At 49.5% G+C, this 15,412-nt stretch overlaps 1 protein-coding gene across 3 annotated transcripts in view; it reads left to right on the top strand.

Moving 5' to 3' along the window:
• Ubxn10 (UBX domain protein 10) overlaps window positions 1–7,863 on the top strand; it is an 8,997-nt gene extending 1,134 nt beyond the window's left edge. Inside the window, exons 2-3 of one of the 3 annotated variants that reach the window (XM_048816196.1) lie at window positions 3,677–3,757; window positions 4,996–7,863. In XM_048816196.1, coding sequence (XP_048672153.1) covers window positions 5,011–5,856 — 846 coding nt within the window. In that variant the 5' untranslated portion in view covers window positions 3,677–3,757; window positions 4,996–5,010 and the 3' untranslated portion in view covers window positions 5,857–7,863. Of the gene's footprint in view, window positions 1–6; window positions 995–3,676; window positions 3,758–4,995 lie in introns of those variants that run through there. The other 2 variants (XM_048816195.1, XM_015484876.2) reach the window with 2 other exon arrangements.
• The last annotated feature ends 7,549 nt before the right edge of the window (window positions 7,864–15,412 follow it).

The following is a 15,412-nucleotide window of genomic DNA, read 5'->3' as shown; positions in this document are numbered from 1 at the left end:
GCGGGTCCCCGAGCCCCGGTGCGTCGCCCGCCCGGAGGACTGGAGCCCCCAGGAGGGAAGTCGCTCCTTCCGGGGGACACAGCACGCCCCGGCCAGAGCTTAAGGCGGTGGAAGTAGGACCAGCCCCGGGGCCGGGCACAGCCAGCCTCTGGACACTGACTCAGACAGAGCAAAGGACGTCCCAGTTCCACGGAGGGGCTGGAACCAGAGGGAACCTCCCCCAGACCTGTGCTCTTTCACCCAAGTCATCTCTCACTGTCCAGCCCCGCTGTCTTGCCCTTCCCCCAAGTCCCTTCTTCTGAGCTTTAAGTTTCTTTGCTTCCAGGGCTGCCAAAACTTGGAAATCAATGAGTGATCCCCACCCCTTTGCTGCTGGAATCACCCCCGATTTCCTTTCCAATCTTCTGATCACTTGGCTTGTGATTCAGTGTAGCACTGGGCACAGGACAGTGCGTTCTGGTCTTAGGGTAAAATTGGGAATGGTACCAAAGTTTTCTCTGGGGCTGACTACCATCTCCTGTTAGTCCTTCTAGATGTTGTTGGGGGGGTGGGTGACAGGAGTTGGGATTAGCTGATAAACAGTTTTAAAAGACCAATTCCAATGTAGGCATCTTGGTATACACCAGCAGATGGTATGTAGGTGGGTATATTTTATTGCTTTTACTGGAGGTTTAGATTTGGGTTGAAAAATGGGGTGCACTGACCCCATGAAACATGGTGGGTAGCCTTAGAAGGCAGAAATCATGGCTTTCCTTTCTCCCATCAAATTTTCTTTCTTTCCATTTGATTTGGTGGTGAATCTTAATGGGCACCTGCCCCCTGGCAACTTCTTGGAAACCGTCCTCAGGGTTTGTTTCCTCCTAGTAGGCCTCTGCAGTGCCGCTATTGTGTTTAAGTAAACAGGCCACTTGCCTACTCAGCTGGCAGCTTGACGGAGTCCTACGCCTAGATCTTGTCAAATCTCTTTGTGGTTGAGCGTCTGCCAGGCCTAGAGGTAGTGAAATTTGCTGAGCATGATAATGATGGTGCTGTGGAAGCCTGCTTGGACTGGGGCAGAGTTTGGGACCCAAGGTGTGAATATAAAGGCACACTTGGCCAGATCCCCAAACACCTGTTCCCTCTACCTCCCCTGCCCTTGTGCTGGGTGCCCCAGGGGGAGCTGGTATTCCCTCCATGTGACAGATGGTCCCTGCACTTGGGAGGAGGCAGTGGGTTATGGAAGCAGGTTGGATATAACGGTTTTACCTGAAGGAGGTGTTAGTCTCTAAATAACCATGAGTGGGCTTTGGGGAATTAGTCATAATGGAGGCTTTTCTCTGAGATAGCTTGCAGTCATGTTATCTTATGACCAGGGTGTCTCGAATATGACACCCCCTGAACATGGCTAATTATATAGTACCAAAAGGTATAACAAGTGCATGCACATAGTCAAGTTTTACTGTTAAAAATAGTCCAGCAGAGACTGTGAGAACACATGACTTCACTCGTCAAAGTTGTTAAGGAAGAGGTTTCTAAGTTACCAAACTTACTGACAGTTAAACCTTCCTGAGGCATGTGTGGGTGTTGGAAGCCAAGCCTGTGATAATTCTGTAGAAGCTGTGGCAAATTAATAGCCCTTCCCCGGCAGGGAGGGTGGGGAGAGAGAGGAGCAAGCTTATCCTTGGCCCAGGAGTTGGACAGTTATGGTCTTGTCACGCTGTTCCCAGTTACACGCAGAGCTGCCTCATTACAAGCGAAAGACTCTAGAACTGAATTCGGGGAGAACGTGTCTTAGAAGCTGATCAGAAAATAGATCAAACTAACAATGAGACAGGCTTTTTTGGGGGGAGGGGGTACCAGGGATTGGACTTAGGGGCACTCGACCACTGAAGCCCATCCCCAGCCCTATTTGGTATTTTATTTAGAGACAGGGTCTCACTGAGTTGCTTTGCACCTTGACATTGCTGAGGCTGGCTTTGAACTCGTGGTCTTTCTCTCAGCCTCCCGAGCCTCTGGGATTGCAGGAGTGGGCCACCGCGCCCAGCCAGGCATTTCTGATCCCCAGACTTTGCTAAAGAGACGTTTCTGAATGACCAGTGGCCAGACTGGGTGTGAAGGATGAGTGCAAATGGGAAGGAGAGGAAGACCCGGGCTGTGAGTGGAATGGAGCAAACATAGGCCTTTAAAACAAGAAGCCGAGAGTCACTTATCCCATGATTTTCAGCAGAGAAAGACATCAGGAATTTATAGGGTTAGTGTGTTTGGGTGAAGGTTTTGTTGGCAAGGGAGAGAATACTCCCTATAACCAGGTGACACTGGTGACGTGCACAGAGTGGCAAGGTTAGGACACAGGCCGAGAGGCTTGGGGAACATTGTTGAGGACTGGGTGGGGAAGCTAGCCTAGAGGGGGTGAATTTGAGGTCCGTGGAGTGTAAAATTAAAAAGAAAGTGGTCGACTCAGGATTTTTTTTTTCTTTGCATTTTTGAGGCAACTGCATAGCTGGTAGCTCACTGAAGCCAGCCTAGCATCCCCGTGCAGTGTAAGCCCCAGGACCTCCCTCTGGTTAGCACTGACTGGGAGGAGGAATGCCAAGGACCCCCTGGGGAAAAGCTCTAGAGCAACAGATGAGGCTTTGGACCTAGAATAGCCAAAAGCGCTAGATAGGCAGACAGCCAACACCCAAAGCAAGCGCCCTGAACATTTAACTAAGCCCCTACTATGTACCAGGCCTGGTTCTTCCCACTTATACTTTACTCGCTGTTCCTGTTTTCATGTGACAGAGAGTAACACTGAGGTTCAGAGGTATTTAAGTAGCATCTTCAAAGTCAAATATCTAATTTGGTAAATGAGGAAAGTTATATGCCAGAATAAACAGTCATGTAGCTATCTGGAGGTCTTGTGACTCTGGTCCTCTGCTCTCGTGCCCGAAATACTGTTTCTTGGGGACCATGAGGCACTAGGAAGTCACCAGAAAGTCTTCAGAAGGCTGGGAGAGACCTGGTCAGCCTGAGTAGAGAAAGCAGGAGTCGCCATGATGGTCAGAATGCAGAGGGAAGCAGGGAGCCCACAGCATTCTGGGAAACCTGCAATTGGGGACTGGGAGGAGATGGCGGTAATGGTGTTAGTGAAGGGGCCACCAAGATGGCAATGACAGAAGCAGTGACATGACTTAGTGATTCTGGGTCTACACGGAGAAATGCTCCTCCTGCCGCCTCAGAGTGTAGCCTCTGTGGTATTTCCCTGACTCTCCTGAACAGCCTCCGGGAGACCCAGTACAGAGGCCCTTGGGGTTACGAGGTGGTTGGGAAGCAAGAAATGCAAGTGGCAGAGACAGAATGCGATGTGCTGGGAGACAGCCAAGGCTGCTCCTTCAAGTAGCAGCTCATTTGGGTACAAAGGACCCAGGACTGAATGTCACAAGACCTGGGCTCTGTTTCAGATTCTGCCACCAGCTCACCGTGTGACCATCGGGCAGCCCTACCTCCTGGCTCACGCAGCCGTAGGATTAGCATGTGTCCAGATTCCCCTTAGAGTTGGTTTAAGATAGGGTCTGACCAATTACCAGGCCCAAACTGGTCAGCCACCTGCTACTGTGTGGCTTGTGAGATGAGAAGAGCCTGTTTAAATCATTGGGAAAAAAATCAAAAGAGGAATATTTTGTGACCACATGAAAATTATATGAAATTCACATTTCAGAGTCCCTAGATGCAGTTTTATTGGACATGGCCACCTGTGTTCGTCTCCCTGCCATCTCTGGAGCTGCTGCAAAGATGTGGAGTTGAGTGACTGTAACAGACCGGACCACTGCAGAGCCCCAAAGAGCCCGCTTCTGGCTCTTTACAGAAGAGCTTTGTGCACCCCTCGTCTAGAATTTGAGCGCCTCTCCAGCGAGATGGCCGGAGGGGCAGTGGGGCCTTCCTGTTCCTCTCCCCCAAGCCCTGGTGACAAAGTTAAGGAAGGATTTTAAGTGGTTCATGCAGAGCCACCCAGCAAGGCTGGAGGAAATAACAGAGGAAGGAAAAGCAAGGGCAAGCTAGGAGTAGACTGGGAAGGAGGAAGGAGGAAGGGCCGAGGCGAGAGGGCAGCTGGCATGCCAAAAGTTGGTGCCTCCACAGTGGACAATGTGCCCGGCAGACCGCGGGTCCCGTGGGGAAGGACACTCTACGATGGCGGGTTGAGGGCGCAGGGAGAAGCTATTAGCTCTTGAGTGGAGCTGAGCCTGGTTTCCCTGCTTAGCACCTTAATAGGGTCACTTTCCTCTTGGATCCAAAGCAGCTGCCGTCCACCCTTCTGACGTTGCATCTGTCCATGGATGGCACAGGCCACCCCGGGGAGGGCTCCCGGGCCTGGGAACCCACAAATTCCCTGGAATCTACCAAGCTCCCCCTGCTACACGACCTCACCAGTGCCCTTCCCTCCCCAGGGGCCCAATCTGCCCCCCCCCCCCATTTTTGTAACTAAAGTTAGTTCTATTGGAAGGGCCACAGTTGCTGGGTGACGGATGGCGGGGCGGTTTGTGCCGCAGTGGCAGAGTTGAGTAGCCGTAACAGACCCTGTGGCTCCCAAAGCAGAAAATATTTATGGGAAAAGTTAAGTGACCCTGCTCTGGATTGTCAACAGGGCATCTTCCTCGTCATCATTGTGCTCTCCCAGCTCACAGCCCCTCCTCCTAAGAATCAGAATTAGTCCTCCACTCCGCCAATCCTGTATTTTCTTCGTAGTGGTTGTTTCTCTTTGAAAATATCTTTTTACGTGTGCGCTTAGCCCCTGTCCTTCCTCACTATAATAATTCTAAGTGGTGAGGACTTTGTTTGCTGATCTATCCCAATGGCCTAAAATGAATGAATACATGAATCACGGCTGGCGCCCTCTCCAGATGCCAGAAATCCAGAGAGAAGGCTCCGGGACTGTGGCCTGCTGGTGCTTACTCTGGGCACTTGGGGAGCGATGGCACGGATCCAGGTGTTCAGGGATGGTTAACCCATTGCCTCCTCTGTGTTTTCCTGCTTCCTCAGGGGTCCTAAGAAGCAATGGCCACAGAAGTCCCTGTGAACACAGCACCACCGGAGCCCAGCGCTGTCGTCGGCATTGCAACTGGCAGCTTTCTTTGGCAGTCAAACTCCCTCAAAATGCATGTCATCAGGCCCAAGTCTGCCAAGGGCCGGACGCGGCCCACTCTGCACAAACCCCAGGGGAAGGAGGACAGCCCCCAGCGCACTGCTTCCCCCCGGCCACCAGCCATTCCCTGCGAGTCTCCTGGCAGCCAGAAGCCAGGAGCCTGTGCGCCCATTTCTCCAGCCCAGAGGGCCTTCGAGGAGATCCCTGAACTGCTGCAGCAGGGGCCCCTCGCGGCTTCCTCTTCCCTCAATAAGTACCCCGTCCTGCCTTCCATCAGCAGGAGGCGCCTCCAGGAGGGGGCTGTGGACACAGTAGCCAAAAAGGCCAGCTCACTGCAACTGAGCAGCATCCGGGCCCTTTACCAAGAGGAGGCCTGCACTGTGAAGCCAAGCAAAGAAGATTCCAGAGCTTGCGCTGGTGCCCTGGAGAGGAAGTTTGCCACTGGAACCAAGAAGCAGGGCCCCTCCCAGGATCGAAACCTGGAGGAACCCTCAGACCAAGAACCCAGGCTGCTGCTCGCTGTCCGATCGCCCTCAGGCCAAAGGTTCATCCGCCATTTCCGGCCAACTGATGACTTACAGACGGTGGTGGCCGTGGCTGAGCAGAGGAACAAAGCGACCTACCGAGGCTGCAGCATTGAGACCATGGAGGTGCCCCGGAGACGGTTTTCTGACCTCACCAGATCGCTGCAGGAGTGCGGGATCCCCCACAAGTCCGTGCTGGGCATCTCCCAGGAGGAGAGGGAGGGGTGGCCCTGATCCGCACCACTTAGCTGGGGTCCTGGGTCTCTGAGCAAGGAGCGTGCTTGGGTGCCCGGGCCTCCCAGGCAGCCTGGCTCCAAGTGCCATGTGAGCCCGGTGCAGCTGTGGTCCCTGGGTCCCATCTCCACAGCATATCATCTGCTGATGTGCTGAGCGCACAGCAAAGACTCCTTGGACCACCCTCCGTGCTCTCCACCTCTGGAGCATCTGGAAATGTCCAAGGCTGTTCCTTAAACAGCTACAGCCAGTGTGCCGGGTCCTCCTAAAACAGAGATTCTTTCTAGATCATTTCCTCTCTGAACACAAACCCTGACTCTCTTGAAGCCGATGGTTTGCCTTTCTGTATTTGATGCAGGATTAAACACTAGAGAGGATTCTAATCTGGTAAATAACCAGGGTCTAGGAAATATCTAACTAGCATTTGTATTTCTTGCAAGTGAATCTTTAAGAAACAGGCTGCTGACCTTGTCTCTGGAAGCAGCCCCTCTGCTGGGCTTGGGGGTGGTCAGTTGCTTAGGGATTTCTATTTGTGTGATGAGGCATCAAAGGGAAGACGAGGTCTTCTGCTATTGCAAATCCCCCCAAAATAGCACCATTTCTAGCCATCCCGGAGCCAGAGGTAGGTGCTCCCACAGCCCTGGATTAGGCAGTGCTGCTATTCAATGGGAACCAACTTGGGTTTCCACTCCTGTAGCTTCTCCATGCACACTTCCTCCAAAACTGAGAAAAGCCAATGCAATCTGATTTCCTTTGCTTTTGTCACGGATGGAATCTTCTGTTTTTGAAATAGACAAACCTACAAGTCTGTTCAAGTTTGTACTAAGGGCCCTTTATAAATAGTTTCATTCCCCAGTTTTGGTGTCACACCCACTTCAAGCATGGAAGGTCCTTTGAGGCAATGACAGCACACCCTGTGCAGGAGGAGGAGCGCACCTGCCTGGGGTTGCTTTGCTGTGCCCATGCCAAGACCACGGCCATGAGGCAGGCTGGCTGGCACCAAGTGCCTTAGCCCCAGATGCTCTGAAGACTGTGGCGTCCTGATTTTCCAAGGCTGAAGTTGAGATGTGGACAAGTTGCCAAAGTTTTCTTGTATTGTGGGTCCAGCCAAACCTGCACAGCTCATCTGGATCCCTTTACTCTGAATCACCATTCAGAGTAAGGAACACTCAGACCTTCTGGGCACTGGCACCCTCAGAGCTTGGCCCTCACAAAGCTGTGGGTACTGGTACTTTCCCCCACCTCCTAGGTACACAGGGAAGGCAAGAGTCAGGGGTTCTAACAGCATACAAATGTTGCTGCCTCACCTCCAAGGACAGCTTGTGCACAGATATAGCTGGTGGTTGGAAATGTGACTTCTGGTGCATTCTGTGAAGAAGGCTGGCCTGTCCCAGCTGTACCCCATGCCTGTCCCAGCTGTACCCAGGTCACTCAAGGCCAGGTTGGTTCTGAAAGTTTGCAAAATTTCTTAACATTATCCTGATTTAGTTGGTAGCTCCTTTAATTGGAAAGACCAAGTGGGCTGGCCTTGCTTTGGGCAGAGCCACAAAACTAGCCACCTCTTCCAATTTTTGACCATGACAGAAGGGCTGGGGGCTCGAGCCTGGAACCTGTGGCACAGGAACTTCACCTTCCCCCAGGTGAAGCACAAGCACATAACTCTGCCTCTGATCTACAACCTGGGGGAAGAGGCTCCCGTAAAATCCCACCTACTCTATGGTAAGAATAAAATCCCACCCACTGCAACTTGGTAATTTCTCTAGACAGGAAAGCCTTAGCCAGCTCGAGTGACATGCGGCCTGCCTGAAGGACCAGAACCCTCTGCCCTTAGGGGTGGGCTCCGCTCTGCAGGCTGGAACTCGGGGATAGTGAATAAAATGGGAGCCAAGAAGCAGAGAAATATTTTTGGTAGTTGAGGATATGTGAATAAAGCTAGATTTGAACCATCATAATAAACATTTTGGACAAAAGATGATAATGCTAACAATAAAAGCTGATTTGTGTGAAATGGTCTGTGGAGAAACACATCTTGTCTTTTAGCCCATCGGCCACCATACACTGTGGATAGAGGGGTGCGTAGACCTCATCTGGGGTTTTCTCCCTGGGAAATCCCATGTTCTACCCTCACAACCAAGTCTTCCTCCCACACTTTAGGTGCCACTAAGTTCCGGCTCCTGCCACGGCTCTTAGCTGGTCTGTACAGGAAGACTGTCTGGAATTTCTCCTAAAAATCATCACAACGGCTCTTTTGTGTTGGCGAGAATAGATAATTTCAGAATTCAGAGTTCTTGATGGCTCTGCATGTGGCCTTACCAATTTTAGCACCTTGGCCTAATGGGTTCAACTGGGCCCAGGGCACTCTCTTGGTAGCCCTGGAGAGGCTAGCCTTGCTCACCCATTTTGTGGTCGCAGAACTGGTCATAAGTTAAATAAGGGTCTGGGGACATACACTGTGCCACTCTTGACAGGCACGGGTGCCCTAGCAAGAGAATGTATGCAAAGGAATATGAAGCCATCACTGAACTCTCAAGCCTACTGATGTCAGTGGCTGTGGCTGTACCCATGAAGGACACCAGATGAAGGATCACACTATATCATCCCGTGTCTATTATTATTATTATTATTATTATATTAGGGATTGAATCAAAGGACACTTCATCACTGAACTACATCCACAGTCCTTTTTAATTTTTATTTTGAGACAGGGTCTGAGTTGCTGAAGCTGGCCTCAGACTTGTGATCCTCCTGCCTCAGCCTCCCAAGTAACTGGATTACAGGCACATGCCACTATGCTGGGCTTGATTCCATATCTTCTCCTGCCTCCTACAAAGGAAACTTCCCCACCTTTTCCAGTCATGGTGCTGGAAGACTGCTCTTAGGATCATGAACTTTGCATAAGACAACGCTCATTATTATTAATAAGCATATTCCCTGATTAAGTCCAGTAGGTAAATTAGTCTTGGCAGCAGAAAGAACAGCAGGAGAAATAAGTGACTCATCATCTAGAATCCAAAAAATTTGTACCAACAGATGGCAGGTGGTTTTAGCATAATGTTCCTCTCTGAAATTACCCAGGGACCCGGTCAAGAGCCATCAGGCCAGGGCAGTCCTGCTGAAGAGATGGCCTGTGAACATGACCAGGGGCCAGCAGTTACCCCAAGTTCATGTGTCAAATAATTCACAAAGATGCTAAGATGTATTCCACTCCAGGAATGACCTTAAAAACCTGTGATGGATCGCCAGCGTTGGAGAAGGTGGCACCAGAGGCGCTGGACTTAGCGCTCATTTATGCTCTTATGGGCCATTTTAAATGGGTTTCCAACATTAATGCCACCCAGACCCAGGGGACAAAGAAGTTTCTCTTTACATAATTCTTTCAGGTCTGTGAAAATAAGTCAAGAGAAAAGAATACTTGGTTTCCTGTAGTTTGGGGCATCTTCTGTGGTAAGAGGATCTCTTTTTCTACCTTCTAAACAAAATCACAATGGAAATTAGGTTCTTCTGCTTCGGTGTTAGTGTGGAAGTCATTCTGAGGATTAATCAGGAAATCTCTTAATCAAAGGCAACACATTGCACTGACAATGAAAGTTCCAGAGCCTATCTGCCCTCCCCCCAAACTGGAACCAAGCAAACCCACCCTAAAAGCAGGAAGGCCAAATCCAGGACGGAGCAGCTGGCAGCCAAAGTAGAGCAGACTCTTAGTGACTCAGTTACCAACAGGCAAGACAGTAACTCACACCATAAAAATAAAATTGGGCGTTTTATTTTTTGTCCACACCAGTGACGCGCTGGTCTCCTCTCCCGATTAGGGACATTCCTACCATCTCCTCTTTTCCTCTTGGTTCCTCCACATTCAAACCGCTCAGGCTCTCCTGAACAGCCGAGGAGGAAGCACGAATCCCTGCAGCTATTTCTGGACACATTTAAATCCTGTCCCATCCCAAGAGGCTGAATAACTGATGTGACAAATGCCAGCGGGTAAAATTAAGCAAGCCTCATCCAGCCTGTCCTGCTTGAGGGGCCTCTGCCTGCTGCATTGAGCAGACTGCGGGGCCAGGGTGAGAGAGAGGAGATGGACTCTGGGATGTCACAGCTACTAGGCAAGAGATGATGATGACTCCCAGGCCAAGGTGGCATCCACAGAAGTCACGAGAGGTGGTCCACTTCTGGACACACACAAGCCCTTTTCTTTAGGAAAAAAGGAAGCATAGTTTGACAAGTCGGAATTTGCCCAAGTGGACTTGGCTTGACCAGTGTCTCCAGTGTGGACAGACTGGGCAAAACAAACATGGCAGCAGCAGAGCACAGGAGATGGGGCGCGGGGGGACAGTAGCAGCAGCATGCTCATAGAAAGGAAATGAAGAAAATGTTGTGGTCAAAGTGGCAGAGAAAAGCAAAGCTATTGTCTGCTGTAACTGAGAAGAGGAGGTAAAGGCCACTGCTTCACTTAGCGTTTAGTTAAAATGAATCACCATCTAACTCCAGGGCTGCGCCCACTGACCAAGGTTGTTTATAACATTACCTCTGCTCCAGGGACGGCACACGGTTCCTCTGTCTCCTGGCCTCTGTCCCTCCATTTTCTGCCACCCTTCATTCCATTTGTTCAAATCCAACAGCTGATTTGGGGTGCATTTCTTCTTGGAAGGGCAAATAAAACCACCGTCCAGTGACCTGAGTAGGAAAGCCCTGGTTTCACCATTTCTGTGCCTGCTTGTTCTTTACACTCAGAGCACCTGTGGGCCTCTTGGGACCAGTCAAGGACTGACCGCTGTCACGCCTGTGCCTTCTGATGGAAATGTGGGTATCACAGGTCCACTGGCTGGGTCTGCTCAATGCTAGTTCATTGTTAGCAAGGAATGTCTCTTCTCTTAGTCAAAAGGCGACACACTGCAATGACAATGAAAGTTCCAGAGCCTATTTGCCCTCCCCCCAAACTGGAACCAATCAAATCCACCCTGAAATCAGGAAAGCCATATCCAGGATGGCCTGCAGACGACCCGACTTCGAGTAAGTCTAGAAACTTCTGCCCCATCCCCCGCCCCTGCATCCAACCCTGGGAGGCTATAGAGGATAACCCAGACCAGACTTGAGTGTTCCATGTCCTGAAGACCCTTGCACCTCTGTGGTGGCCCCCAGCCCAGGACTCGGCCCCAGCTGGCTCTTTCCCTCTTAACAGAGCTCCTAGCAGGCCTCCATCACATTCAAGCCACCTGGAAGACTTTAATTCGACAACTATATGCCAGTTCCTACATGCAAGGCACATATTGACTCATCAGCGAACAGAAAAGCCTCCATCTCTGTCCTTAAGGAAGTCACACATGTTTTTTGGAGGGGAGATAGAAAGTAAACAATATGCATGGTACCTCGTGTAGAATGGTAGTGCAATAAGAGGGGTTGGAGACCCTAGGGTGGGCAAGGGTGACGTGGGGACAAGGAGCATCTGAGTGGAGACTGGAGGGGGAGAGTCAGTACGTGGACACGTGGAGACAGAGGGCTGCCAGTAGAGGGCATGCAAAGGTCCCAAGGTGGGTCACATGGAGCCTGTGAGAGGAAAGGCAGAGCCCAGTGCAGCTGGAGGGAAGGAGGGCAGAGCTACCATGGACAGGGCAGGAGGCAGACACTGTCACAGTGGGTCACGTGGGGAGCCACAGCAGGGTGCCAGCAGAGGCGTTCCAGTCAGCTCTCTGGCTGCTGGGAGGAGGACAGGCCCAGGACAGGAGACGGAAGAGCAAGTAGAAGCTACTAGAATCAGCTAAGCCAGAGGTGAGGCCCAGGGTGGTAGCCACAGAGGTCATGAGAAGTGGCCAGGTTCTGAGAATCTAATCTGTTTACTTAAAAAAAAAAGCAATATTAATTTTATTCTAAAAATAGTATTAAAGTCAATGTTCTGTAGCATCATTTACATTATTTTTCCAGTTAGAAAAGACTCATTCATACAGGATCCATTACACTCTGCCCCCGAAATGAAACACTTGTTTTTTTTTAAGGCAAAACTTGGAAAATAGAGAGGAGATTGAAAAGGGAAGGAAAACCATCCATAATCCTTTCAGTCAGAAATAACCGTGGGTAATATTTTGGCAAGTATTATTTTATCCTTAGAGATTAAATTTATGTTGCACATTACTTTCTTGCCAATAGGCACACATGCGTATTTTTAACATTTGTAATCCTAGCAAACACAGTTTTATATTCTCTTTCTAAATTTCAGCAGTCTTTGTAATCATTTTAAGATTGAGTAATATTTCAACATGTTGATGTCCTGTAATTATTCAGCTATTTCCCTTTTCTGGAACATCTATGTGTTTCCATTTTTTTTAACCACAGAAATCAATGCTAAAATTCTTATTTGTGTAGCTTTTCACATCTTCTGAATTATTTCTTCAGCACCAATGCCCAGGAATAGGATCAGTAGGCCTAATTATATGGAAAATGTTAAGGATTTTGCTTTGCTTTTCAAAGGGCTATAGAGAGAAGCACATGAATTTTGCCACAGCATCTTCCATTTGAGGTAACTGCTATTTTATAATTTTCCTTAAAATTTTGCTCATCAAAAATGGCAGGGCTGGGGTTGTGGCTCAGTGGTAGAATGCTTGCCTAGTATGTGTGAGGCACTGGATTCAATTCTCAGCACCACATAAAAAATTAATTAAAGATATTGTGTCCATTTACAGGTAAAAATGTTTTTTTTAATGGAAACTAAACTTTTAAAAAATGTGCATGGCATTGATTACTATTAAATATCACCATGTCTTTCAATACATTTTTAAGACTAAAATGAAAAACTAAAGGTACCACTTCTTTATGGTCATGACCAAGGCCAAAGAAGGAAGGGACTATGGGAGTCTGAGAGAGAAATTCCTTTGTTCTTACTATCCATCTTTATGTGAAGCAGTGCACTTTCCAAAATATATATGGTATTGAACTACTGGCATACTGGATTTGAATGAATCGCATCTTATTTACATACCTATCTATTCTTTGCACCACAAGCTAAACGTGTGCATTTGTCAGGCGTGGAACATGATGGTGAATACAACTGGTCTCTGCTCTCAAGGGACTTTCAATCTAGTGAATAAAAAATTGGCACAGAGGGTAAGTAAGTAGTCTTGACGATGTTCCAAAACTAAGCACAAAGTGACAGAAAACATTCTTACTTATCTACAATGAAGTCTTGGGCAGATGTCTGAATGCTCACAAGAGCTTGGTCCAAGCCACTGGCATTCAGTCTGAGGACAAGGACCAGGGCCACTAAGCCACTGTCCTCTACTGCTTTCAAATTTGAATGTTAAAAAAGAGTCTAGAGGAGGTGTGGGAGGCAGATGAGGGCAAAGGCCAATCAGGGAGCAGAAACCAACCTGTCCATTCCACAGAGCCTTTGCTCCCCAGGACCACTCCTACTGGAAAGGGGCCATTGAGGAGTCATTCCCGCCACTTGCTGAAAATGCTCTTGGACTTGGTCCCAGCTGATTAAATAGTTTGCACTGCTCCACTCACTCCCCACCAGGGTGGCCAGCCAAGGTAGCTGGTACCGACCTGTATGAATTCCTCAGCCCCATCCTCCAAGAAGCCCAAGATCTGAGTCATAGACACCAGGCCAACAGGGAGCAAGTCAACATTCATGTTCTTGGTCAACCCAAGATGCTGCCCCTTCATTCTCAGGCAGGGGCTGGACGGCCAGTGCGTAAGGTGGGCTGAGCCTGGGGGAGTGCAGACCAGCGCCGGCAAATCTCTGCTCGGGTGGTTTCTGCCGGTGGGGATGGGGAAGCTTTGACTCGGCATAGCCAAAAACACCTCCCAAAGGCTTCTAAATTCAAGACTGTGTCTAATAGGCAAAAGTCAACTAGAGAATTTTTAAAGGGGGCCTCTGCATCCAAAAAACTCTGGAACTTTTTAAAAAGATCTTTCCCAGATCTGAATTAAAGTCTTGGAAGTAGACCCTGGGAATCACTCTCAGAAACTCCCCAGAGAATCCTAAGGATCAGCCAGATTAAGAACCTCTGAGCTGGACGAGGTCATGTCCAGGTTCTCTGGATCTCACCAGGTCAGAGCAGGGATGGCCACCAGAGCTGCCTGGGCCTCATGGTCTTGGAACTTGGCTGGCACCTCTCCTTCCACTACTCCCTATTGCCAGGACCCCTTCTTAGGTTCAGCTTCAGCCCGGGGCTTCCCGGGCACACCCTCCCTCCCCTGGATTACCCCAGCTCTTTATCACCCCCAGGTTTTTATAAAAGACACCCTCCTCAGTGGAGTAGCAAACACACAGGATCCAGAACCTAAAGTCCTGGGTGGGCCATAATATCTCCAAACCTCCATCTTCCTTTCCAGAAAGAACACAATTGCTTCCCACAGGGCTGTTGTGAAGCATTAGCTGAACCGTGTTTGGTGGATGTTTTGACACCTGTAAAAATATGTACAAATGCTAATTTTAATTTTAGTAACTACCTATCTTACATTGTTGTCATCTCTCTCCTCACTTGTCCCACAGACTTTGCCAAGCACTTGCTTCATTCCAGGCATTGAGGGGACAGAAATGAAGACATGCTCACTGCCCTCTAGCTCCCCACCCAGCTTGGGGAGGCGCAAAGGCCCACGGGAAACTGTAATCTTTACCATGAGATTAGCACAACTGTCCATCTTCCTTGCTGATCCATCTCCAGTGCCTCAAACCACACCTGACACCTAAGAGGGGCTCAGTAAGGGTGAGGGGGAGGAGAGGATAAATGGGAAGGGTACAACAGAAGCACAGATCAAAGATGGGGGACACAAAGTAACATGGGAGCTCAAAAGACAGGAGAGAACCAGTCAGAAGAAAGAGCCATGACTGAGGACCTGGGCACAGCTGGCCTCTTTGTTCATTGTGAGGCCCTTCAGTGCCAGCCTATGACGAAATTTGCTGTGGCCTTCTGGTGCCTAGGAATGGGCTCTGCATACAGTAGTGCCAACCTCCCCCAAATGGAACTGTTGAAGATCCTACTTTATAAAAACCAAACCAAACAACCCCAGCTCAGCTCAGCATCATGAACATGAAACTAAGGTCATTCGGGGCAGCCAAGCCCTTCAGCCAGTTTACAGTGATGTGGTTCTCAATGATGCCATCCCCAAAGAACCAGGCATGAGTTCAAAGCTCTTGACCATGCTCTGGGTTGACCTGGCAAGCATAGATGGGTTCAGCCATCTGCCGCAGTCTTTATCCACGTGTTTCAAAGCTGGTCTCTTACTACCCTAATAAAGAGAATCTATTCTTTGCAGTAAGGAGCTGCACAGACAGGTAGGTAGGTTCCTGTCCTCCAAGTCATTTTCACAAGAACAGAAGCCCGGTGTGCCCGTGAGACAGGACCACTTCAGTAAGCAGTGAGTCATGGGGCCCTGGCTCCAGTCCCTTTCAGGGACCACATTTCTGATCTGAGCCCAGGGACTAGGCCTGGGGCTGAACTGCAACCCTGTGGACGCTGGGGAAGTCCATTTTGGAGGTCCCGCTATGAGCTCTGCTCTTGGATCTATTTAAGAAGAGCAATGAAGCCTTGTGACCTGGTGTTCTCCGTGTGGTTATTACAGT

Source organism: Marmota marmota, unplaced genomic scaffold, assembly GCF_001458135.2.
Source record: "Marmota marmota marmota unplaced genomic scaffold, marMar, whole genome shotgun sequence".
In the NCBI taxonomy this organism is placed as follows: Eukaryota; Metazoa; Chordata; class Mammalia; order Rodentia; family Sciuridae; genus Marmota; species Marmota marmota.
The sequence above is the reverse complement of the archived record's forward strand: the minus strand, read 5'-3'. Positions and strand labels throughout refer to the sequence as shown.